Here is a 25184-nt window from a genome sequence, read left to right as displayed (position 1 = left end):
GTGTGACGATTATTTTACATTCACTTACACTTTCCACACCACCACTTCTAAATTTTCACTTCCACCACTGCATATAATTTTAATTTAAATCCACTGTAAGCAAAGTTTAATCAGATTTCCTTATAAAAGGTATTTTCTTTGTGGGTCAATTTCCAGGCAGCTATCCAATAACAATTGAACAGCAAACCAGCAGGAGGAGCTGGCAAAATAATGCTATAACCAGCATTGAAAGAGAGGACTCCCTGCTTTATAAATGACAGGGAGCCAATCAAAACCCTGTCTGCAGTGCGACCTCATTCAGTCCTCAAAGACTTGCAGTCAGGTGACCTCCCGAGAGCAGGCGTTCCTGGCTGCCTAGAAAAAAACTGCAGATGGGATAATAAAGATGGCGGCTGCAGCACTTGGAGAATGATCATGCCACTTAGATAACAGTGCCAACTCCTAACATTTTTCCACCCATATGTGGCTCTAATGCCTTTAATCTATTTCTTGTATTTTTTTTCTTGCAGTTTAACATTAAAAATGTATGTATTAAAACAAGAAAATGAGATAAGAATTATACAAAAAAAACAGTGTCAGAAAAAATATCAATTAAAGTCTGCAACGGATTTAAAAAGTAAATAATAATTTTGCACGTGAAAATGATGGTTCCGGAAGGGATGCAAACTTTTGCATCTTCTGATGGGAGTAGCTGGGAGGAATAGGTGCCTTTTATACCTACATACAGAAAATCACATTTCTTTCAGCTTTTCCCCCAATATAAAAAAAACAAATTAAACACACGAAAGTGATGCATGTAATAGAGGTAGTCCTAATGTCACTTCACTCTTATAATTCATTTAACACCCAAACGAGGCTACAACAAGCAATATTTTGGGTGAAGAAAGGAAAACTGTAAAGTAATAAGGAAGGTGGTCCGAAACTCTTGTCACTCTTTAAGCATGCAGATTGCACATTAGAATCAGGCTGGCCACCCTGTGAGAGTAATTGCAGATTAAATTTACAGGGTCAGTTTCCAAGTTACATGCATGACGGAGATTAATAGGCACATATACACAGAATAAGACGCTCTACAATCCCACTCATTGTCCACTTTTATAAATGAAGTCTGTTAAACAAATAAATAGGTAAATACATTTGTTACATTACTCTGATTAAATTCTGGCTTACGTTATCATAACTACAAATAAAATATAAACTGTGTCTGATGTTTAGTGCAAGCTGATCTAGTTGTTTGTTGCAATCTCTATCTGCACTACAGTATGGTATACTCCATTTGTTCAGTTTCTGTTATGTTAAACATAACGGAATGTTACTGATACTTTTGCATTCTCAGAGATACTTTGAAAAGACTACAACATAGGGATATTTACTTTGCTTTATTTCAGGTTGTTGTAAACTCAATTCAGAGCAGAACTGAAGAGAAAGGTTTTATTTCATGACCTTGTAAATCACATGAGGATCTACTGGACAGCTCCAGAAGCTATATTTAGCTGGGTTACTTTATTGCCTCCTTCTGAGTTCAGCTACAGTCTCTCATATTATTTAATTGGTAGTTCTGTGATAAATCCTGCAGCACGGATGTGGGAACCAGCAATAGGTGATAAATAGGTGACGTTGTGCAGTAAGTAAAAAGAGAGTTAGATGACATGGTGGAAATGGTTAAACCAACATCTCTCAGTTCTGTTATACATTCTGCAGCATAGAACAGTGACCCCCTCCTACCTAGTGTGTATGGTTATGTGTAAGTAGATCTATGGTATAATACTGTAGTGTGCTAATAATGGATGCTCACTTATATTAAGAGAGACATTGAATTATATGATATGGGAGTAATACATAAATAAAACACATAGAGTCCGATTCAGAGTGAGACGTACATACGTATGCGTAGCGTATCTTTGCGTTTTGTTGGCACAGCTCCTGCTCAGAAGGTGAACGTAGGCAACTGCAGCTATTCAAACCTGCGACTTTTTAGCACTTACGACTCCTTACGCCTAAAGAGGCAAGACAGGGGAGGGAAGGGGTGTTATAATGTAGACAACGTACATTAAGGGCGAGTTTGAGCAATTGCGCACGGATTCGGCCTGGAACATAGCGGCACAGAAAAATGCATTTGCAGGTGGTCAGGGACAGGTGTAGCTAGTGGATGATGATGATAACGCACCCGAACGAGTGAACGGCTTGTAATTAGTGGTTTTTAAATTATTTGCAGACTGCTATTGAGACTTTAGAAATTGCTCGCCCATAGATTAGGATGTTGCAGCACACATAAAAAACAAAAATGGGGGGATAATTGGGTTATTGAAGTTGAAATGATGCATTATAGCAATTGCATTTATAGCATATAAATTAAAGGTTTTGTACATATTCACTATTCCAGGCCTGGCCAACCATTGGCTCTCCAGATGTGGTGAAACTTCAAGCCCCAGCATGCTTTACCAATAGATAGCTCCAGATGACAGCTGGCAGGGCATGCTGGGACTTGTAGTTCCACAACACCTGGAGAGCCACTGGTTGGCCAGGCCTGCACTATTCACTAGTAGGACACAAGTGTATGAGGGGTGCGTCTGTGGTCAAGCAGACGCATCTGCTACTCATTCAGACAAGTTATGCTTAAGTTTGCAATCCACCATGAATCAGGCCCATAGGGTATAATTGTAAATAATCATGACTTCTTTCAATAGTTTTATTACATGATTTATTACCTTTTATTACGTGATTATTATTAGTTTGTACAACAATGTACATAATAGAAGATGGATATATCTTTAAATATAGCAGTGAGTTGGTGAGAGGAGAGTCAGTTCTCAGCTAGTTAGCACAGAGAGGGAGAGAAGAACATTCAGTGACTAGGTGAATTAATGAGACGGCTACGATTAGGAGGAAATAAGAGGTGAATTAAGATTAGGAAGAAGAAAATATTGACTGATGTGTAGATAGTTTCTGCTGTCAGTCAAATAGTCATTTCAAAGTTGTCAGTAAGTCTGTCAGTAAATTAACAGCTGTTAATCATATAAGTAGCAGTCTGTAAATGAGACAGAAAATCAGTTGTCAGTTAGTCAGTTGATTAGCAGTTGGTCAGTTAGTCTGTGAACTAGCAGTTCTTCAGTTAGTCTGTGAACTAGCAGTTCTTCAGTTAGTCTGTGAACTAGCAGTTCTTCAGTTAGTCTGTGAACTAGCAGTTGGTCAGTTAGTGTGTGAACTAGCAGTTGGTTAGTTAGTCTGTGAAATAGCAGTTGGTCAGTTAGTCTGTGAAATAGCAGTTGGTCAGTTAGTCTGTGAACTGGCAGTTGGTCAGTTAGTCTGTGAACTAGCTGTTGGTCAGTCTGTGAACTAGCAGTTGGTCAGTTAGTTTGTGAACTAGCAGTTCAGTTACTGCGACTCACTCACCTGCGTCCCGGCCGTCGCTATGACGACCGGGACGTCGCTTCCGGGTCCTGTCCCGGCCATTGCCTAGGCAACGGTCAGGACGCTACAGTGAATAGCGCCGCGTCCCGGCATTAGGTGCAGCTGGGCGCGCGCGCTTCTCCCATGTGGAACTCATTATGACAGCCCTTAGGGCTGATTAGTTCTTCTCTCCTATTGGGCAGTGCCGGTTATAGTTCTGTGTTGCACTTCATAGCCTGCTCCTGTACCTTGCTGCTGTGTACCTTTTGATTGGATTCTCCGTGTATGACCTATTGCCTGTCCCTGGATCTTGAGCCTTTGCCTGTGACCTTGACCTATTTGCCTGTCTTTGGATTGTGAACCTTTGCCTGTGACTTTGACCTATTTGCCTGTTCCTGGATCTGAACCTTTTCCTGTGACCCCGACCCAGCTGTAATCTGACATCGCCTCTGGTTCTCCGCAGCCAGTACCCATCTCCCGACCCTCAGCTGTCTGCGGCCAAGTCTTTCCCCACCACTGGGGGCTCCAGTGAAAGCCAGACTTCTGAGTAGACTCCGGGTTTTGTGGTGCTGACTGCTGGGGTTCCTAACAGTTAGTCAGTTTATTAGCAGTTGGTCAGTTAGTCTGTGAACTAGCAGTTGGTCAGTTAGTCTGTGAATAAGCAGTTGGTCAGTTAGTCTGTGAACTAGCTGTTGGTCAGTCTGTGAACTAGCAGTTGGTCAGTTAGTCTGTGAACTAGCAGTTTGTCAGTTAGTCTGTGAACTAGCAGTTTGTCAGTTAGTTTGTGAACTAGCAGTTGGTCAGTTAGTCTGTGAACTAGCAGTTTGTCAGTGAGTCTGTGAACTAGCAGTTGGTTAGTTAGTCTGTGAACTAGCAGTTGGTCAGTTAGTCTGTGAACTAGCAGTTGGTCAGTTAGTCAGTTTATTAGCAGTTTGTCAGTTAGTCTGTGAACTAGCAGTTGGTTAGTTAGTCTGTGAACTAGCAGTTTGTCAGTGAGTCTGTGAACTAGCAGTTGGTTAGTTAGTCTGTGAACTAGCAGTTGGTCAGTTAGTCTGTGAACTAGCAGTTTGTCAGTGAGTCTGTGAACTAGCAGTTGGTCAGTTAGTCAGTTTATTAGCAGTTTGTCAGTTAGTCAGAGCAGAAATTAAGAAGGAAGACAAAATGACAGGTAGGTTAGAAATAAAAGTGGGATTGTAGAAGAGGGAAGAGTCAGGAGTCTGGGGTAGGAACAGATATTAGAGCATATAAGAGTGAAGATGAGGCGACAACAGGCGCACAGAGTGTCAAAACCACGAGAGGCATCTGCCATCGCCACAGAACCCAGACGCCATGTTCCGGTATTCTATTTTTAATCCAATATATTAATTTATTGTTTATTTAGAATAATTGTTCCTTAATTATCTCTAGTGACCCTTCCCACAAATCATCCACATTCTGTTTCAATGCCCCATAATAAAAGTCCCTTAAGAGAGGTCAGGCAATTGAGCTACCATTTTGGTTGGGGTCTTTCCTCTCTGTGTTGGGGTTTCTCTCTCTCTCTGAAAATGAGACCATGGCAGACACTGCAGACCGCTATCTAACTAGTTCTTTGGGAAATCGCAATAATAACCCAATTACAATTTTTCCTTTGCACTTAAACACCAAAATTATGCATTTTGTGACTTGGTGCCAAAAAGTGAAAAGGTTATAGGTGATGCGGTGGAAGCGGATGAAAGGGGATTAAATGATATTGTAGAAATGGGTATAAAAGGGTTCAAAGATATGCTATAATGGAACTGTGAACCATTAATGACACAGAACCACTCTTACCTAATTTCTGTGGTTATTGTGAAAGCAGATCTGTTGTATAATAAGATCACTTTATATTTTGAAACAGTTAAATAAAGGTTTACTAAAAACTATGGAAATGTTTGAAACGGGATTAAGTTATATATTGAAAAATGGGTAAAAAGAGGAAAGGCTATATGTAGGGATATAGTCTGTTGCAGTTTCCTCACCTGAAATTTTACACTTGTAAACGGTTCCTGTAACTCTTTCATCCTAGTTGGGACCTACAGGGAAATATGATTTTATGGTCAGTGCGAATGTCGGGACAAATTACTGTCCTGGTTTTCCATTCTCAAACTTTTGGGAACCCTTATGGTGGTATAAGAGGGCTTGCTTGATGTGCTAGAATAAGGGTAAAGAGACTGATACTGAAATGATGCACTAAGAAGAGGAAACAAGACATATGTGTGATTTTTGAATGGGTGTTACACAAATGACTGTATATACATTGAACAAAGGAAGAGAGGTGTTCATTCACATTTTCAAAAGAGGTCTATAATCTTAGGTGTCCTTTCTTTATCATACTAAAACTAGTTAAGTTTTTTGCTAAATAAAGTGTCAATTGAACAAAGGACACCATCCATCACCTCCACGTTCAAAACATCTTAATCTCTAAAAACACAAAATCTTAACACTCCTCCAAATGAATAATACCTGGAGGTAAATTTACTAAGCAGTCATTTTTTTGTTTGTTTCAAAACCGCTTTACATCCCCTGCGTTTTTTACCTCCATACCGTAGGATTTACTATGCAGCAGTCTGGAGGGTGGAAACTAAAACTGCCAGTGAGGTGTGGTAGTTAGAAAGGTTAAAGAAAAAGAACATTTTATTCAGAATGGGCAGATAGCTTAAACTGCATGCAGTGTGAGCTATCCTGTCATTCACAGCATAAGAGGAGTCACGATATATATTTCCTGGCAGTTGTCCATCAAGCCTATTTAAGGCTTATTTGAGTGTGGTTCACAAGCCAGCCCTTGGTAGATGTAAGCCACTTAACCTGGGAGGTAAGTTCATCTGATTTTAACTGCATTTTAATTGTGTTTAAAGCATACAGGTCAGTGTTGGACCTGCATATAATGAGGTGTCATTGACGCTGGGATGCAGGCTTAAATGTTTTGATCAAAATATGAACTAATGCCTCATTTTTTAACTTTGCTAGATTCACATATATGGGCATTTATATTGCCACGCAGCTTGTACCATATATAATATGGGATATACAGAGCATGGGCTTATTTCCACGCGGCTGGTACCATATACAAAATGTGATATACTGAGCACAGGCTTATTTTTTTTCTGGTCATGATATATATATATAGATGTATATATATATATATATATATATATATATATATATATATATATATATATATACATATGTGCATATATATATTCATATATATATATATATATATATATATATATATATATATATATATTTAAATCATGAGGGCAATCATTATTCTTGAAGGAGGGCAAAAATAATTATTAATTATCTTATGTTTTATGGGGGCAAAATTATTGTATGACTATAAGGTACACAGTTTACTTGGAAAATACCAGATATTGGAAGCAGAATCTTGGAATATTGTTTTCCCCCAGAACCCACACGCCGGGTTGACAAGGGAAGAGCTAGTCTAAACTGTATTTACAGTTATAAATGTCCTGTAATGCATGTCTTCCATATTGATTGGGTTACTAACATAGGCATGATTTTGATATATTGCTGCAGTATCCTTATACATTTGTGTTTGGAAATCTCAGGATTTATGACCCCGGCACAGCATCATTCTTCAGCGTATATTCGATAGCTAAATAAAAAAAAAAGTCACTTTGATGCAGTAAACACGAGCCGTCTTATCCATTTATACAGTACAAAATGTAAAGGTAACCTGGGTTTTGACAGCCTGATGACTTCAGTGATTTAGATGTTGTATTAACACATACAGGAATATCTGACCTTCATTTATAAATAGTGAATTTGCTCAGCGTAAAGCTTGGAGACTATCAATTATAGGAATGATCAATTTCATGTTCACTGTGCAAAATGGATGTACAGAAAGAATTACTGTCACACGTACCCAAATAGTGAGGGCTGGAATCATGTAATGGCAAATAGGGTAGAAGTAGTTGAACCAAACTTTACACGGGCCATGTGACTAGGAGCAGTGAGAGGTCAGGCTTGAGATTGGCGATGTAGGACGGATTGTCAGGCAATACAAGGGTCTGCCAGCACTTTATGCTTCCTAATGAATATAGTATCAGCCCACAAAACTGCTGCCTTCAATATGTTTAAAGGTAACTGATGCTTTTTAAACATATATAGCAACTAACTAATAAGATTCATGTCTTAAAGAGTGAGAGGTCCATAATTTGGGAGTAAGTAAGCAGGACATTGTTGAAAGTTAAAAGACATGACTTTGCTGCCCTTGTTCAAAGCCCAGAGAGCAGTTGTAGGCAGATGCAGATGTATATAGCCAGGCAAGCGCAACTATACTTCAGTATGCACAGATCTTCTGGCAAGTTAATATAAATAATTAATACATTTTTGTTTGGTTCTACTTTAATTAGGGAGAGAAAAAAAGTTAAAATAATTATTTGTGGTTAATAGCTATCTGCTGTTTTAGTTTGCTGACACTTGTATTCTCAGACATTTTATGGTCAGCTCTGGAGACAGCTTAATTACATACAAAATACAAACTAGAAGTGATTAGTGGGAGTTTTACTACACTTTGGTAGAGCACTAATTAAAAACAATCGACTGTAAATAATATAGTTGGGCTAGTAAGACAGGCTTGTCTTGCTCTTACCATTATCAGCATTTACTTGGAAGTTCAAAGGAACACACTTTAAGTATTAGTGACTAGGCTGATTCTCAAGGATATTAATAAGTATCTTAATCAGTGATCAGCTGGCATATGTGAACGAGATTACAAATTCCAAATAGGTCTACTGACATGTTTTTGAATGTTCCAATACTTGTTCCACTCTGCATAAAAATATGTTATGGCTTATTTCCACCTGGCAACCAAAGTAGGCCAAAACCTTTCCATGTGTGAGCTTCTTTAACCAGTGATCACCAAGAGCGAAAAAAAATGCTCTGATTTTTTATTCTTCAAAAGGAAAAAATGATCACCCAATGAGGGTGCATGGTCACTGACTCAAGTTTAGTGGTGTAAATATAGGCAGCTTGCTCATGGGCACCAAAATCCGTCCACATCCACATTTTTGAATGTCTAGACATGCTGCCCTTTACGTCTTTGCTCAGTCCAAAACTTAGAGATAAAAATATTCCAGGATTATGCTGCCAAATTCTGGTATTTTCCAAGCAATCTAGGACATGAAGGAATCCTACAAATATTAGCAGACTTAAGCTGATATAAATGACCGTATGGCCCTATGCATGTGTATTCATGCCTGTGTGTCACTCTTGACTCCTCCCTCTCCTTTCAATCGCCCATATCAGACTATTCAGTTCACAAGGTTTCCACCATAACTCTTATCCACTCACTGGTCATTTCTCATCTCAACTACTGCAACCTTCTCCTTACTGGTCTCCCCTGCTGCCATCCTACTCCTCTTCAATCCATACTTAATACTGCGGGTACACTTATCTACCTCTCTCATCACTCCACATCTGTCTCCCCTCTCTGCCAAACCTTATACCCATACCCTACAGAATCTTCTTCCATCTCCTCACCCTCAAGGCCGTCTCAAACATCACTGCTCCCTACCGTCGCCTTTCCTCCTCTCTGGTAACCACATCTCACTCTCTTATCCAAGATTTCTCCTGTGCCGCCCCCAACCACTGAAACGATCTCCCTCATTCTATCAGACTATCCCCTAGCCTGTATAGCTTCCAACGGTCATTGAAAATCCACCTGTTTAGAAATGCCTACCAGTCCTCCACTTAACCATTTCACCATGTAGTATACCTCACCCTCTTTCATCCTCCATCTCTTCCACCCTTGCTTCTTACCATCAGAACCCCTGACATTGGCTCTACCCCATGTGTCAACCATTTGTCTGCCTCTTTCCTTTTAGATTGTAAGCTCTAGTGAGCAGGGCCCTCTTCCCTCCTGTTCTCATTACCTATAACATTTGCTCACCAGCTACACTATGCGCCTCCTTGTTGGGCTCTCTACCCATTGACTCCTCTCCTCCATTGTCTTTGTACCTCTTTCAGTGGCTCTAAACTTGTTAGTTACATCCACGCTAATGGGCACAGCTTTCAGTCTGCGCTGACTATACCCCCCTGCACATTTTGAGTGGTGTAGTGTTGTTTGTTTACTGTATTGTACTGTTAAAGCATGCACTGTCTTGTTGATTTCCATCTGTACAGTGCTGACAATCACACGTGGCACCCGATAAATAAAGGTTATTATAATTATTATTGTTAACAATAATAATAATAATAATAATAATAATAATAATAATAATGGGTGTATAGTTATGTGATTCCATGTCAGTGTTGTAGAATGTAAGTTATGTATATTTACGGTAGTTTGTTTCCTGCTGTGTCTACTGAGGTTTCAGGATTCCTCTTCACCTATCAGGAGGAGTTGTGAGGGCAGTAAAACCATTTATAGAGCAGAAAATAACTCTATGCTGTAGACAGATTACTGGTATGGTGCATAGTACTCATTTTATAGTAGATGTTACATTCAATTTTGTTGTTATGGTTTCTCCTATTTTTCAGTAAAGATAGTAATATTTTATTGTACCTTATTGCAGTGTATTTAAGGCACAAGATTATAATAAGTACAATGCATTTAAGATATATTACTATATGCGTTGAGCATAGGCCCTATCTGCTGTAGGAAGGAAAATATACGTTTTATCAGCTTAACCAATAATCATGTAAATGCAGCAATTCACGAGGAACTAGTAACATTACTGAAGATTGATTATATTCTCATATCAGTCCAGATATCAGTCCTGACCATCATCGAAAACTAGATAGTGAAATGTCGCTATCAACTATTAGGCTGTTCACACAGAACAATATTCATTCCAATAATCCCCATTGATCTCTAGAACAGATTATGGCATCATATTAAAGTACAAGTTTTCAGTTATTAGAGGCAATGACGTAATTTACAAATGTAATTAACAATGTATCAGTTTATTTTCCTGCAGTCTCCATTGCCTCTCCAGAAGCTACTACTAACAAACCACACTTAATAGTTACCACTTCTTCAGGTACTGGTAGTGATTAGGCTCCAATTTGACTTTTTTTTTTTACCTATTCTCTACGCTATAAAAATAAATGTATTAAAAGTTGGATTAAAGGCATATGGTACATTAGAACTGTGTTACGATCATGTGGCACTGTGGTTGGCATTATTGCTGCTTCCCAGCACTGGGGCCATAGGTTTGATTCTCCGACGAGGGTCCTATCGATATGCTAAATAATGTGCTATTTAAATGAATAAAGAAATGTTGCATTTTCTTGTCATATTGGGGGTGTAGTACTTCCCTATGTCAGTATATAGGGGGCTATTTATTAAAATGGTGCATTGGCAATCAGTATGCATCGCTGCAAATTGCAGTAATGCTTAATGAGAAACCACCCTGGGAGCCCCAGCAAGTCCCCCCTCCGGCACAAACTGTTTTTACTATTTACCTTCAGTCTAGTGCTGCCGTGAATGGAGGAAGTGCTGTGTGCATGAGAACAGCACTTCCACTCGACTGGGATCCCGTGAAGCAGTACGGTGGCTTAGTGGTTAGCACTTCTACTCCACAGCACTGAGGTCATGAGTTTTATTCGCGACCATGGCCTTATCTGTGTGGAGTTTGTAGTTACTCCCTGTGTTTGCGTAGGTTTCCTCTGGGTGCTCCGGTTTCCTCCCACACTCCAAAAACATACTTGTAGGTTAATTGGCTGCTATTAAATTGACCCTAGTCTATGTGTGTGTGTTAGGGGATTTAGACTGTAAGCTCCAATGGGGCAGGGACTGATGTGAGTGAGTTCTCTGTACAGCGCTGCGGAATTAGTGGCGCTATATAAATTAATGATGATGACGAAGTCGGAGAGGCTTCAGCAGGATCCCATAGAAAATGACAGGTAACGCCGCCTTGGCACTACCTTGCTGGGAAAAGCAAAGCTTTTTCAAAGCTTAATGAATTGCAGAACGTCGCAGTCCCCCTATTAATCTACGGGGACTGCGACGTTAAGAAACCTTAAGCAGGTTATGGCAGGAGAAATCAACCCTTCAGCGATGGTTTGAGAAACCTGATGTTTTCCCCATTTTAATGACAGACTGCACTTTAATAAATAGTGTAATAGGATAGAATTATGATCATTGTAAGGGCGTCTGCATTGCTCATAAGAGTCATTTTACATCTTTTTCTCTATATTTGAAACAGTCCACTGGGTAATTGTGGTCTAGAGGTCAATTCCAGACCCCCAACCCTTCTCCCTATACAACACGACAGTGATTCCCTGGTTACTGCTCTGCTTCCCACGTGGAGTGGAGGATGAAGGGAAGAGGTGTACTGTGTAGACACTGGATGAGAGGGAGGGCTGCGGGCTCCTGCGATGCTAAAGACACCATACAGAGAGCAGGGAATCACCTGTCAGCCCGGACCTCTCTCTCTAGATGAATGTCAGAGATATGCAGTATATTGCAGCCATAACCCTCCTATATATTACCCACAAGTACTGAACATCTCATTATACATGTCTATGTATTGTCAAGGTATTTTACATGCAGACGGGGAAGCCAGCTCTCCTGACTCTGTCTATAAATTGCAGTGTGTGGAATACTGCAAAATCCTGCATGCAAGGGAAGGGATTCCCATCTAGGCAGAGAGTGAAAGACCAGAACGAGAGACCCCCCCACCCCCCTCCTCATTTTATTGCTTCCACACTGCAGTAAAATGGATTTAATCTCACAGCCTCCTCCAGAGCATTACTATAACCGAGGCATGTGTTTGCAGTGTAATAATTCCTCTGGTTATTGTCCAAATGACTTGTACACCTGTGCCTGGGAAGAATGCAAATAATCCATCAGCCATTTCTCTCCTGTTATTAGGGACATTACAGCCCATGACCCCATGCATCAATCAGCCACAATTTATCGCTTTTCATCCTCTAAACAGCAAACATCAAAGAGAGCAGCTTTGTTACCGCAACAGCAAATAATCCCGAGTACAGGCAGTGATCAGAGCTGGGAGAGAGGGAGAGGGAGAAGAGGGGCAGTCTTGAAGCCCCCCCAGATCAATATTTGGCAGGCTTGCTGCAACTTGCTGCAGTCTGAGAGGAGTAGAAGAGTGCATAGGAACTGACCGAGGAGGGCAAAACCCACACATGTCACATGTGCTTCTTAAGGCGACCTGGAGCATTAGCGAGCAGGATCTGCTGGAGGATGCTGCGGCAAGTGATTCACAGAGGGCTCAAGTCATTCTTCTACAAGCTGGGCTTATTTGTCAGCAGGCACCCGGTGTTCTTCCTCACGCTCCCTGCGGTCCTCACCATCATCTTTGGCTTCATCTTCCTCAGTCGTTACAAGACAGAGAGTGACCTGGAAGCCCTGGTAGCCCCTAGCCACAGCCTGGCCAAAATAGAGAGGAGCCTGGCCAGCAGCCTGTTCCCCCTCGACCAGTCCAAAAAGCAGCTGTACTCAGACTTGCACACCCCGGGGAGATATGGCAGGGTGATCCTGCTGTCCAAACCAGGGGGGAACATTCTGCTGCAGGCTGAGCACATCCTACACATTCATAGGGCTGTGCTGGACATGAAGGTGAACTATAAAGGCTTCAACTACACTTTTTCCCATCTGTGTGTGCTGGGCAACGAGGAGAAGAGATGTCTGCTGGATGATATAATATCAGTGCTGGAGGACCTCAGGCAAGCATCTCTGTCTAATAACACAGCAGCCAGGGTACCTGTCAGCTACCCCAACACTAAATTAAAGGTATGCCCACCCTGCTAGGAGCTAAATACACTCTGACAGGTGTCATATATGTATGTCATATGCGCATATATACGTGTGCATATGTACATATATATGTATGTGTACATATATATATATATATATATATATATATATATACATACCTGTATCTATATCTATATAAATATATATATATATATATATATATATATATATATATATATATATATATATATATATACTCACACACACACACACACATTTCCCTGCCATGGTAGGTCATAGTAAACTATAAACTGATTTTCTAATGTACACAACAATTGTTCCTATACAATACAGTGTTCTCTTCTGTAAACATAAATGCTTCATATAGAAGGATGATTTTATTTCTGAAAAGCACACCACATGTGCAGCTGTATATGGGTCCTAAACGAATAAAGTTACTTATTGAAGACTTGGGAAGAATGGCACATTTGTAGCATAAATCCAATGCAGAAGGTTTTTTTTATTATTATTAAAGGTGGAAATACAGTATTATCATATTTATTACAAGTTTACTTTTACTTTTATGTATAATAAGTCAATGTGATTTGTGATGTCAAAAATATAAATTTGGAGTCTACGTGATTACTTGGTCCTCAGCTGCACTGCGTTGCGTAGGGTATACTGTTGCATGCAATCATTGGTTACCAGTCATTTACAACATCCTTTTGTGTCCTTGATTCTGTTGTTTACTAGATTGCTGTGGTGTTCTCTGTTTACGGTAGTTTATTGCAGCAAGCGGTGTGTACAATCTACTGTACACCTGTGTATTTGTAGGCAGCCTGTGCGTTCAGTTATCTCCAGAGGGATGTGACTTCACTGCCGCAGCATATCACAAGTGTGGTGTCTTTTCCTATTTTAATAATGCAAATACACTGCATCTAAGGTGTAGGAATATCATTACCTTATTATAACCTTACTACGTCACTATGCTACAGCAAAGGCTGTTTTTCAACTTCATTCTTTAGTTTATTAAATGGTATTGAGTGCATCTAATTTATAGATTTTAGCAGATCTCTTGAAACATGTCAATCAATAAGAGCGACAGCTGATCGGTGCCACACAGATCGTATTATGTAGTGACATATTAGTATCTGGTACATTGATATGTGTGACAAGTGTGAGGGGTTTCTATTGAGTTACATGAGTAAAATATTACTGCTGCTACTTCCCACCTGCATATCGGATAGACCATTATTGTTAGAGTGCCTCTAGACGGGTAAAGATGCTGTCTGACATATACTCTGGAGCTGGTAGCTTAATCTCTGGGATAGTACAATGTCTGAAGTTAGGGGTCTATTTATTAAAGTATGATCAGCCATTACAACGGAGAACGCTACTGTTTGGCCATCACACAATTTATGAAGAGTTTATGGCAAGAGAAATCAGGGGGTAAATGTATTAATGTCCGGATTCTTCAACTCCGACGTGTTCAGCGTCTTCGGCGATTAAATTTAAAGCGGTGCTGCATTGTAAAGGGAAACTTCCCTTTACAATGCAGCGCCAATTTAAATTTAATCGCCGAAGACGCTGAACACGCCGGAGTTGAAGAATCCGGACATTAATACATTTACCCCCAGATATCTCCTGCCATCACCCATGTAACATTTCTCAATGCAGTTAATGTAATCTCAGGTTAGCTTTACCTGTCATTTATCTATGGGATCTAGCTGAAGCCTGCCCGGCTTCGCTGCATGCCGCACTTCCTCCATTCACCGGCAGGGCTGGGCTGCCTGAAAATAGAAAAAACAGTTGGTGATGGAGGGTGGACTTCGACGTAGCTCCCAGAACAGCCCCAGCATGTTAAATTACAGCGGTGCTTGATTATGCATAAAATGTATAGTTTGACATCACTTGCTGCTTCAACCTGCATTCCCTGTTTTTTTCTTGGTAATCCGGATAGTTTTCTTTTACTTTCCCATGTCTCTTTCCACTGCACTGTAAGCCCTGTGGACTCTTGTGAGTGACTCCACTCCTTTGTTCACACATGTTGCTGCTTACCATCTGTTTCTGTCTTCAGTCCATTGGTGCCCGCTCTCTGGGTGCTGTGGGTGTTTGAGCACCCCAGTATTTGTGCTGCCAGCAGGCCCGGCGCTCCCATTAGGCAAGGTTAGGCACTTGCCTAGGGCGCCGGGCTCTGGAGGGCGCCGGGCTCTGGAGGGCACCTGGAGGGCGCCACAGAATGAAAATGACTTTAAAACTGTGCGGCGACCGCTGACCTTCCACGGCCGCCGCACAGCATTCAGATACATCCACGGAGAGGGGGGAAGAGGCTATTGCTCACCACCGCCGCCTTTCTGCTCTGTCTCCTCCCCTCCACTCACTGACTGTCGGGCCGTGACATCATCATCACGGCCCAACAGTGTCAGTGAGCGGAGGGGAGCAGACGGAGCAGAGAGGCGGCGGTGTTGAGGCAAGGTAAGGAAAGACGTGGGGAGGGGGGAGGAGGGAGGCGATTTTCAAAGTGTTCCTGCGGCACGGGGGGGGGGGTCGCCGATTTTTGCAGGGGGGGCGCCGATTTTGACAAAGTGCCTAGGGCGCCATGGACCCTAGCACCGGCCCTGGCTGCCAGTAATTACCTCTGTGCGTGACAGTTTTCAGTCCTATGTAGGGTGGTAAATTGAGTCATTTTAAACTGCTGGCTCCTCCGCTTCAGTTTCTGTGCAGTATGGTATATCTTTAGAATACTTGTTCAGTTGTGACCTAGTTCAGTTGGTGACTTTAGCACTATCATTAGACCAATGGTGAATAACCACAACATTCTACAAGTAAATACTACCTTCTGCTGTAAGGTTTATCTGTTTCATTCTTTCTTCCACTGTGTTCCCAACAAATTCAGTTTGTTTCTCTTTATATTTTTTATCTTCTCTCCTTTCTTGAGGTGCTCAAACTATTTATATCCACCGACTGTTTGTGATTCACATTGTACCTTTATCCTGTCCTCATCCTCATTCTAACTTATTGGACTGCTCTTCTATATAAGAACACTCTCTCTCCCCTCTTGTACTTCCAAGGAAACGTTGCACACTTGCCAATCCCGCTCTCATTCTTCTCTCCCTTCTCTATCTAATTATCAGCAATATTTCTCCTAACCCTGGTCCCAAGTTTTATCGTAATCCTTGTTCTGTTAATGTTGACACCGTCCACTCTACTGCCACCAAGCTCCTCTCCCTCACCTCCTTCATTGACCTTACACAATGGTCCAAATATCCCACCCATTAGTTTGGTCACAAACATAACAGTCTGTGCTTACATCTACTCTGGATTTAACTTTCATGCTCTGTTTTCTTTTTTCCCCTTAATCATCATCATTTATTTATATAGAGCCGCTGATTCCACAGCGCTGTACAAAGAACTCATTCACATCAGTCCCTGCCCCATTGGAGCTTACAGTCTAAATTTCCTAACACACACAGTTAGACAGACACATAGACAGAGAGAGACTAGGGTCAATTTTGATAGCAGCCAATTAACCTCTCAGTATGTTTTTGGAGTGTGGGAGGAAACCGGAGCACCCGGAGGAAACCCACGCAAAGGGGAGAACATACAAACTCCACACAGATAAGGCCATGGTCGGGAATTGAACTCATGACCCCAGTGCTGTGAGGCAGAAGTGCTAACCACTTAGCCTCAGTGAATTCTCTTCCCTAATCACCAGGTATTCTCCCAAATGTAACACCCATTCTAGACATGACCTTCTCTGTTCTTCTCTAATCACACCTGAGGCAGTGCTACTACCAGCTACTGAAACAGAAGGACAGACATGGGCAGCAGTATGTCGAGAGTACTGACACTTATTACTGGACATCACTTCGACTGGTTGGTTATTACTGAACATTACGGACTTGGTTCACTAAGACACGTATCTGCCGATTTTGAGCATATTGTACGCAAAATCACCCTGTGCATGCCCAGTACCGGACCATACGCCAGTAAACACATCCCTGTCTGCTCTGTCTTCGAGCACAAAGGACACTTACTACAGTCTACAGTTTCGGGGAATGAATAGGTCAAGGAAGGGGCGTTTTGCCATAGTCAATTTACAGTAAGGGCTTATCTCTTGCTCCAGCTACAGGGCTAGTCCTGAATACTAGTGATGACCGTCTCGTATGCATGCTATAACATGTGTTTGTAAACAGGAGCAACTGTAAAAATGGATTTTATGCTCAATAGACATTAAAAACATTCTAATAAATGTATTTTGTGTGTTCTGTTGCGAATTTATATTCCACATAGGTATTGGGCGTATCCTGCAGTGTATTGTGTAGTAGAGCACAGCAGACCTACACCCGAATTCATCAGCGGACGTATCTTCATATTCGTTCTTGTAGAATTCGGAAGTGCGAAGAGCCGATTTATGTGCAATTGAAAACAAACACACAATCAGGGCCCTGAATGTTTTTGTAAAGATCACAGTACAAAGTCCGAGTTGACGTCTAATCCATAATAATTTACATTAGTGAATGCAATATTCTTATAATACACCCATAATAATACACACTTTTTCCTAATGAACAATGAAATGATGACAGCAAATCACATATAATAAGTGATGACATCAGATAGATATTGTGTATTATTATTAAATAGTAATAATAGTTTAAAAGTTTAGTCCCACTGGACCGAGATCCTGCTTCTAGATTACGGATGAAATCTCGCAGCTCTGTCTCTAGAAGAGAAATGCAACAATTCTTCTGTGATACTGTTTTTCTGTAGTAGTTTAAGCTATTGTTACATTTGGGAAGTGCTGGGTTGGAAATGCACCTTGTGGAAAATGTAACAATGTCATTTTAAAGTCCTGGACCTATTATTTTTAGATTACCCCTTTAATTAATTTCAACTTTTCAAATGTTCTCCTTACATACTGCCTGTTGGAGCTTTATTTGGGTCTTAAATAAGTCACATAAGTGCAATGGGGCATTGTGGATGCCTTTTAATATGTATCACACTTGTACATTGAAAATGTTTATCACACTGGCATTGGTATTTGTAGACGTAAAATGTACTTTGTCCTAAAAAGTGTACCTAGAAGGAAGGATGGAAATCCTATAATTGCATAGACAGACATCCAATCACCATCCAATCATACATGCTACTTCAGAGAACAGGTGAAAGAACGCAGGGTAATAAAACTTTGAGGCTTTCTTTAACGGATACCCCTGAATTCGTACTCTATATGTCTTGAAGCTCATTTAAATTGTGCATGTTGGACAAATATATGAAGCATAAGTGCTCCTAGATCATTCAGCAAGAAACACCTCCTGCCATTATTATTATTATTATTATTGTTGTTGTTGTTATTAGTTATTTGTATTATTATTATTATTGTTATTTTTATTATTATTATAATTTATTATTATTATTATTATTATTATTATTATTATTATTGTTTTATCATTAGTCCATGAGTTTCCAGAAAAAGTTGGGGCATTTTATGTAAAGACAAAAAACAGGGATACTTTGCACTCTCCAAACACATAATTAATGCTGTACTAAATACTGCTCTATATTAAAAACAGGGAATGTTGGTTCCACATATTGCAATATATGTTAAGCTGACCAACTCACGCCAAAGTCTTCCCATTCTGGTCAGTCCTAATATGATCAAATGCTATGCTACTTTATCTGGGTTTAAGGCTTACCTGCACACAGCTTTTAAAGGCAAGTCTTTCCAAGCACTAGCAGCCATAGGAGACCTAGGACTCACCTGACACAAGATGGAATTAATTAATGTAAAGAATGGGGTGCAAGAGTCATGGGACTTACATTGTATAAACAAAAGCAGACATAGATCCTCTGCACTCACCATGTACAGACGGGTGCAAGAGGGGGTTGCCCACATTGTATAGACAGAAAAACAGGAATACTCTGCACTCTCCAAACACATAATTAATGCTGTACTAAATACTGTTCTAGATTAAAAACAGGGACTGTTAGTTCCACATATTGCATTTTATGTAAACTAAGAATACAAATTCACAAAGCAGTATTGGCACCCCAATTGCACTTCAGAGATACCTTTTTGCAGCTTCATACGTGCTATTTTTTTTTTATCAAGAATAGACCATTATAGCTATTGTACTGTGATACAGTTTGAGCTCTTCCTTTAGAAAAGACATTTATAATAATTTACTGTGATACTGTAGCTAGAATAGATTACTGCTGACATATTGTTCATCTTTTATCTCTATAATCGACACTTTTAACAAATATACAGGTGCTCTTTCTAGAATTAATGGCACTCTATCAAAAGCATACCCGCTAGTTGTATAATACAGTGTCTAGAGCAGTTTACAACAAAAGCGTTACAGGTGTGTCTCTGGAACAAATGGTTATATCAATTGTTCTGTAATGCAATTTCTAGAATTGTTTTCTGCTGAAAAGTTGAGACTCAGGAATATATTTACTAAACTGCGGGTTTGAAAAGTGGAGATGTTGCCTATAGCAACCAATCAGATTCTAGTTATCGTTTTGTAGACTGTACTAAATAAATGATAACTAGAATCTGATTGGTTGCTATAGGCAACATCTCCACTTTTTCAAATCCGCAGTTTAGTAAATCTAGCCCTCTACCTGTAGAAAAGACATGGATAACAATTATACTGTGAAAGTCTCTCTAGAAGACTGTTGAGGTATTTTAATGATTATTCTGTGATACAGTTTCAAGAATAGTTGACAGCTGATGTATTATACCGCTATCTCTAGAATAGATGCTGATATCAATTGTATAGTTAGAACCTTAATTATGAAATAGTGTAGCTGTGTCTCTAGAAGACAAATTCATAACAATTGTAGTGTGTTACTGTTTCAGTAATAGTTGTCAGCTGAAGTATTTGGCTTAGCATAGACATTTATTATGTGATATTTATCTAGAATAGAATTCAGCCGATGAATTTGGTTTCTGTCTCTAGAAAAGTCATTTATAACAATTCTACTGTGAAAGTGTTTCTAGAATACAGCTGAAATGTATTGGCAATGTTCCTTCAATATACATTTATGGCGACTATGATAGAGTTTGCAAAATAGTTAACAGCTTGAAGGATTGTAGGTCTGTCTCTAGAATAAATACTTAGATTAATTGTATTCTCATACTATTTCTAGAATATTTTTTGGCAAATGAATTTGAGCTTTACCTCTAGAATAGACATTTTGGGGACTATTTATGATAGTTTATTTACTTGTAAATTCCCCGAAAACAGCTGTTTTCGGGGAATGGACGCATGTTAAGTATTTTTTATAATCTATCAACACTGCATCGCAGTAGATATCATAGATATCTGCTGCTTTGCATTTGTTTTCTAAATACATAGCAGTCCCCATAGACATTTATGGGGACTGCTATGTACCGCAATTTACCAGCATTTGAAAATACTTTTACACCTGTGGCAATGTACGCTAGCTCAGGCTGGCATACATTACCACACCACACCACATTTGGATATACACGATAAGGAGGAGTTGTTATGCGGCCACTGATCAGGTTATTGGATAATCATGTTATTCAAATACCCTCAACCCATTATCCTACACAGATCAGGGTATTGAATAATTTTCTTATTTAAACTCACACTGCCCTATAAGGTTCAGTTTCCCTGGAAGGGGAAGGGGGGCCTGGGGAGTTGACAAACTTGGTGACGGAGAGATTGGGATATTTGCGGTTGAGCAAAGGGAGAAACTTGAGATTGGAATAGTTATTGCTGCTCAGTCTGACAAATCAGGTATAAGAACATGGTCATTATTCAAGTACCAGCAGCATTGGGTGGCTGTTCGGCCGTGACAGTGTGTTAAGGTATCCATGGTGAGCTGGCTTAAAGTGGGGAGACTCCATGAACTGTTACCTGCTGAAGTCTAGTGGCATTGGCAGGAGATCATATCAGTAGAATTTTTATCAAGGTATTCCAGTCGGCTGTGGGCACCAACATCTACTGAACGGAAGTGAGAACATGAATCTCACCCGATGCTCCCAGCAATTTATCTCATCCACACCCACTACACAGAGCCGTAGATAGACATCTTAGTGCCGTGGGCAAGTAAGAACACTGGCGTCCAGTGCCCGTCTTACTGAGAGTTATAGTAAATGACGCCTACTGTGGGGGCATGCGTAGCCCTTTGCAAGCGCTAGGCTGCTCTCCAATACTCTCCATCCCCGGACCCTATCTGTTCTCCACATTGTGCCTGTTGATTGATCTATGTTTGGCGTTCTCTGTGCTAGTCCACCCTCAACCGCTGTACTTCCCCTCCAAACACATTGGAAATGCAAGTGAGAAATATAGCTCCAACCCGGGGAGAAGAGGGGCATTTTAGAAGTGTGAATGGCAATTTTTTTGCGTATAACGCACACAGGTACTCTGCGCATACCCAGAAGCGCACTATACGCCACAGAGCGCAGCAGTGTCCGATTCACCTTTGAGCGCAAAGGACATTTACGACAGCCTACGATTTTAGGGAGGGAAGAGAGCGGGGAAGAGTCGGATGCACGTAGGCGATGTACAGTAAGGGCATGCCAAGCTCAAGTGCACACAGCGGCGTTCGAACCAAGCTTTGGGCATCTCAGAAGTATGTGATTTCCAGTCACATCACTTACACCAACTACAGGTCTAGTCTAAGTGCCATTTACTAGTGATGACAGCTGTGTATTCCTGCTAGAACATGTGTTTGTAACCAGGAGCAACGGTAAAAATGTATTTCATGTACAGAAGACATAAATTAAAGCCTAATAAATGTATTTCTGTGAATAAAAAAACAAAACAAAAAACACTTTATTTTTGAATTAATGACTATGGGCCTGATTCATTAAGGATCTTAACTTGAGAAACTTCTTATTTCAGTCTCCTGGACAAAACCATGTTACAATTCAAGGGGTGCAAATTAGTATTCTGTTTTGCACATAAGTTAAATACTGACTGTTATTTCATGTAGCACACAAATATCAACTTTAAATTTCAGTGAACAAATAAGCTATAAAGTATTTGTGTGTTACATGAAAAAACAGTCAGTATTTAACTTATGTGCAAAACAGAATACTAATTTGCACCCCTTGAATTGTAACATGGTTTTGTCCAAAAGACTAAAATAAGAAGTTTCTCAAGTTAAGATCCTTAGTGAATCAGGCCCTATATTATTAACAGGTGACATTAGTTGAATAGTATTTATATTTTTCAGTGAATTCTTTTGTGATTTGACATATGTGTTGTACATACCCTGCAGTCTCCTGTGTGTTAGAGCAGAACGGATCTAGGCCCGTATTCATCAGCAGACGTATCGTCACATCCTCTCCTTGTTGAATATGGACATACGTATAACTGATGCACGTGCGTTTTTTAGACTAAGTTAGTTTTGCGTTTGATAATGACTCAGGCCCGATGTGTGCAGTGCGCACTACCAGTGAGATGAATACAAAAACACCATCACACTTAGAAAATAAAACAGGTCAGGCGGAGCATTAGTGATTGATTTGCTGCAGGATTTCCGTTTGGTCCGCTGTGTTTTTACGTAAGTGTAATAAATAGTATTTTGAGGATCATCTCAGTCTCAATCCACCGATCTACTTCCCCTTTTCCCTGAACTCCTCATTATTCCATAGTCATCTGTTAATGGGTGGCTTGGGAAAGAGTAGAGTCCTGTATATGATTTACTTGCTGTTACCAGTCTGATTTTATTATTGTTATTTATAGATAAAGCCTCAGCCTCTTCCTCAGTGTTAAACAGAGTAAGCTATAACATACAGGGCAGAATAACAGTTAGATGATTTAACATTTACACCAACATGAGAAAATCAGAATGAGAACCTTGCTCAAAGAGCTTACAATCTAACATTTTTACACCTGTTACTGTTGTTTGCATAGGGAAGATGTGAGCTGTCAGTTTCTCGTTCCTATAGAAAACACTTGTGTGTCAGATGTGTCAGTTTTGAAGATATGTTCTCTTCTGACTGGAGGAATTACATGTCAGGAGGTAAAGACAACTCGAAAGACTACAATACTCCTTGGGTTTCTATCTTGCAGTTACAAGATGTTTCAGGCCGCTCGTTGTTCCACTTCTGCTAATTGATGGTTTGTACTGATGCATGTTAATGTGCAATGGAAATTGGGACCCAGTCATGTGTATTAAGCAACTGAAATCCATTTACTTTAGTGTGTACAATAACATGTCTGGTATAATGGAACTTTGTAATGGGACTAATGTCTCACTATGGCTGCATTTGCTTAATGAATCTATGTTCCACAAGGAAGGAACGTAATGTAACTTTAATTATTTCTTTAACAACTTGTAATTATAAAAAAAAAAAAAAAAAACCCAAGCAAAACAAAACAATACTTTTTGTGTTTATTCTTCTTCAATAATTTATTCACAATCATCCCTCTGAGCAGGGGTAATTTCATTTTCACAAGGAGGCAGAGAGGGTGGTTTGTTAAAACCAGGCAACTTTTTATATAGTAACTCATCATCATCATCGGATACTTATATAGCGCCACTAATTGCGTAGCGCTGTACAGAGAACTCACTCACATCAGTTCCTGTCCCATTGGAGCTTACAGTCTAAATTTCCTAACATACACACACAGACAGACAGAGACTAAGGTGAGTTTGATAGCAGCCAATTAACTTACTAGTATGTATGAGTGTGGGAGGAAACCGGAGCACCCGGATGAAAATCCACACCGTTTGGTATTGTAGTACACGGAAATGTGCACGGTTGAACTTCACGGTGAGGTCTAGCTGGGCATCGCTGAGAACTGAATCGACCACTTGGAGTCAGGTTTATAAATTCAGCTTTGTCTTTATTCCACCACAGCAGCACTATATTACCCATAGATTCCTATTCTCCCGGAATGTCCGGGAGAATCACAAATTTTTGGGAGTTCTCTTGGACTCCTGGGAGAGCAGGGCAACCTCCCGCTTCCTGCCCTCTTCGTTGGGCAAGTGGGTGGGGGCCGGGCTAAAAGCATCATTCTGTCTCCGCCCCCTGCTCTGATAGGTCGAAATTTGTAAGGCATAGCAGGGGGGAAGGGGGGGGGGGGGGCATGCCCCCATGACGAAGCCCCCTCCCGGAGATCTTGCTGTCAAAGTTAGTAAGTATGATATTACCATGATCTGTTAAACTCTGTTCCAGGTTTTACTTCTTAAAATACCATTAAATCTCAAAATTAATGGGAATCAAAAAATTAAAATACATTGTTCAATGTTAACTTGGAAATTCAAAAGGATGAGAATGCAGTAATTTGAGCTGTTGTGACATAACTAGATATCCACCACTCCATACACTGTAGTGCTTTAAGGCAAGTCTGTCAAGCTGTCAGTCACTCCCTGTCTATTTAATTATTGAAGTGGTTCCTGCCTAATATTCCAGCCTGCTGCAGAGGGGTGATAGAGAGCATGGTGAACACAGATTCTTAACTATAAACCCTTTCAAGTATTTTATGTAGCTCAGGAAGAAGGCTTGAAAATATAATCTCTGTATCCCACTGTGTATTCCAAAACTCCAACATCTACACTCCGATACTGAAAACAATTCACATATAAAAAAAATAGAAAAGCTCTGAGATTATTATAAATAGTTTTTTAATTGCAAATTTATAGCATTTCTTACAGTATGGTAAGAATTTAATTTGCTGTACTCATATGTTGTCCTTCCTCAGGGGCATCATGGAAAAATCTTTCATTGGGCTATGTATATATGATTAGTGTAATTACTAATATATAACGAGTATAATAATAATTATTAATGTAAAAAGAGAGAAAAACTCTTCTAGAGGTGCCATCCTAGGTTACCCAAACTGAGAAGCTGTCAACTGGATATTGTATGACCTCCTAACCAATAGTACAAAGTGCAAAAAAAAAATACCTGTGCTTCAAATTGGATATAAAAAAACAATAGTAATCACAGAACCTTAAAAATATATATTCATGCACTATAAAACAAATAACATTAAAATAAACAACAGCCTCAGTAGCATAAAACAGCTTAGTAAATTTAAAGAGCTGGGCTGAGTATGGACATTCATTAACGTTAGTCGACCAACACAAA

At 40.1% G+C, this 25184-nt stretch overlaps 1 protein-coding gene across 1 annotated transcript in view; it reads left to right on the top strand.

Annotated features, from left to right (window-relative positions):
• Positions 1 to 12151: 12151 nt before the first annotated feature.
• Positions 12152 to 25184, top strand: part of PTCHD4 (patched domain containing 4) — a 109994-nt gene continuing 96961 nt past the window's right edge. Inside the window, exon 1 of the mRNA XM_075200489.1 lies at positions 12152 to 13135. Coding sequence (XP_075056590.1) covers positions 12536 to 13135 — 600 coding nt within the window. The 5' untranslated portion in view covers positions 12152 to 12535. The remainder of the gene's footprint in view (positions 13136 to 25184) is intronic.

Source organism: Mixophyes fleayi, chromosome 3 (assembly GCF_038048845.1).
Source record: "Mixophyes fleayi isolate aMixFle1 chromosome 3, aMixFle1.hap1, whole genome shotgun sequence".
Classification (NCBI taxonomy): Eukaryota; Metazoa; Chordata; class Amphibia; order Anura; family Limnodynastidae; genus Mixophyes; species Mixophyes fleayi.
The sequence above is the reverse complement of the archived record's forward strand: the minus strand, read 5'-3'. Positions and strand labels throughout refer to the sequence as shown.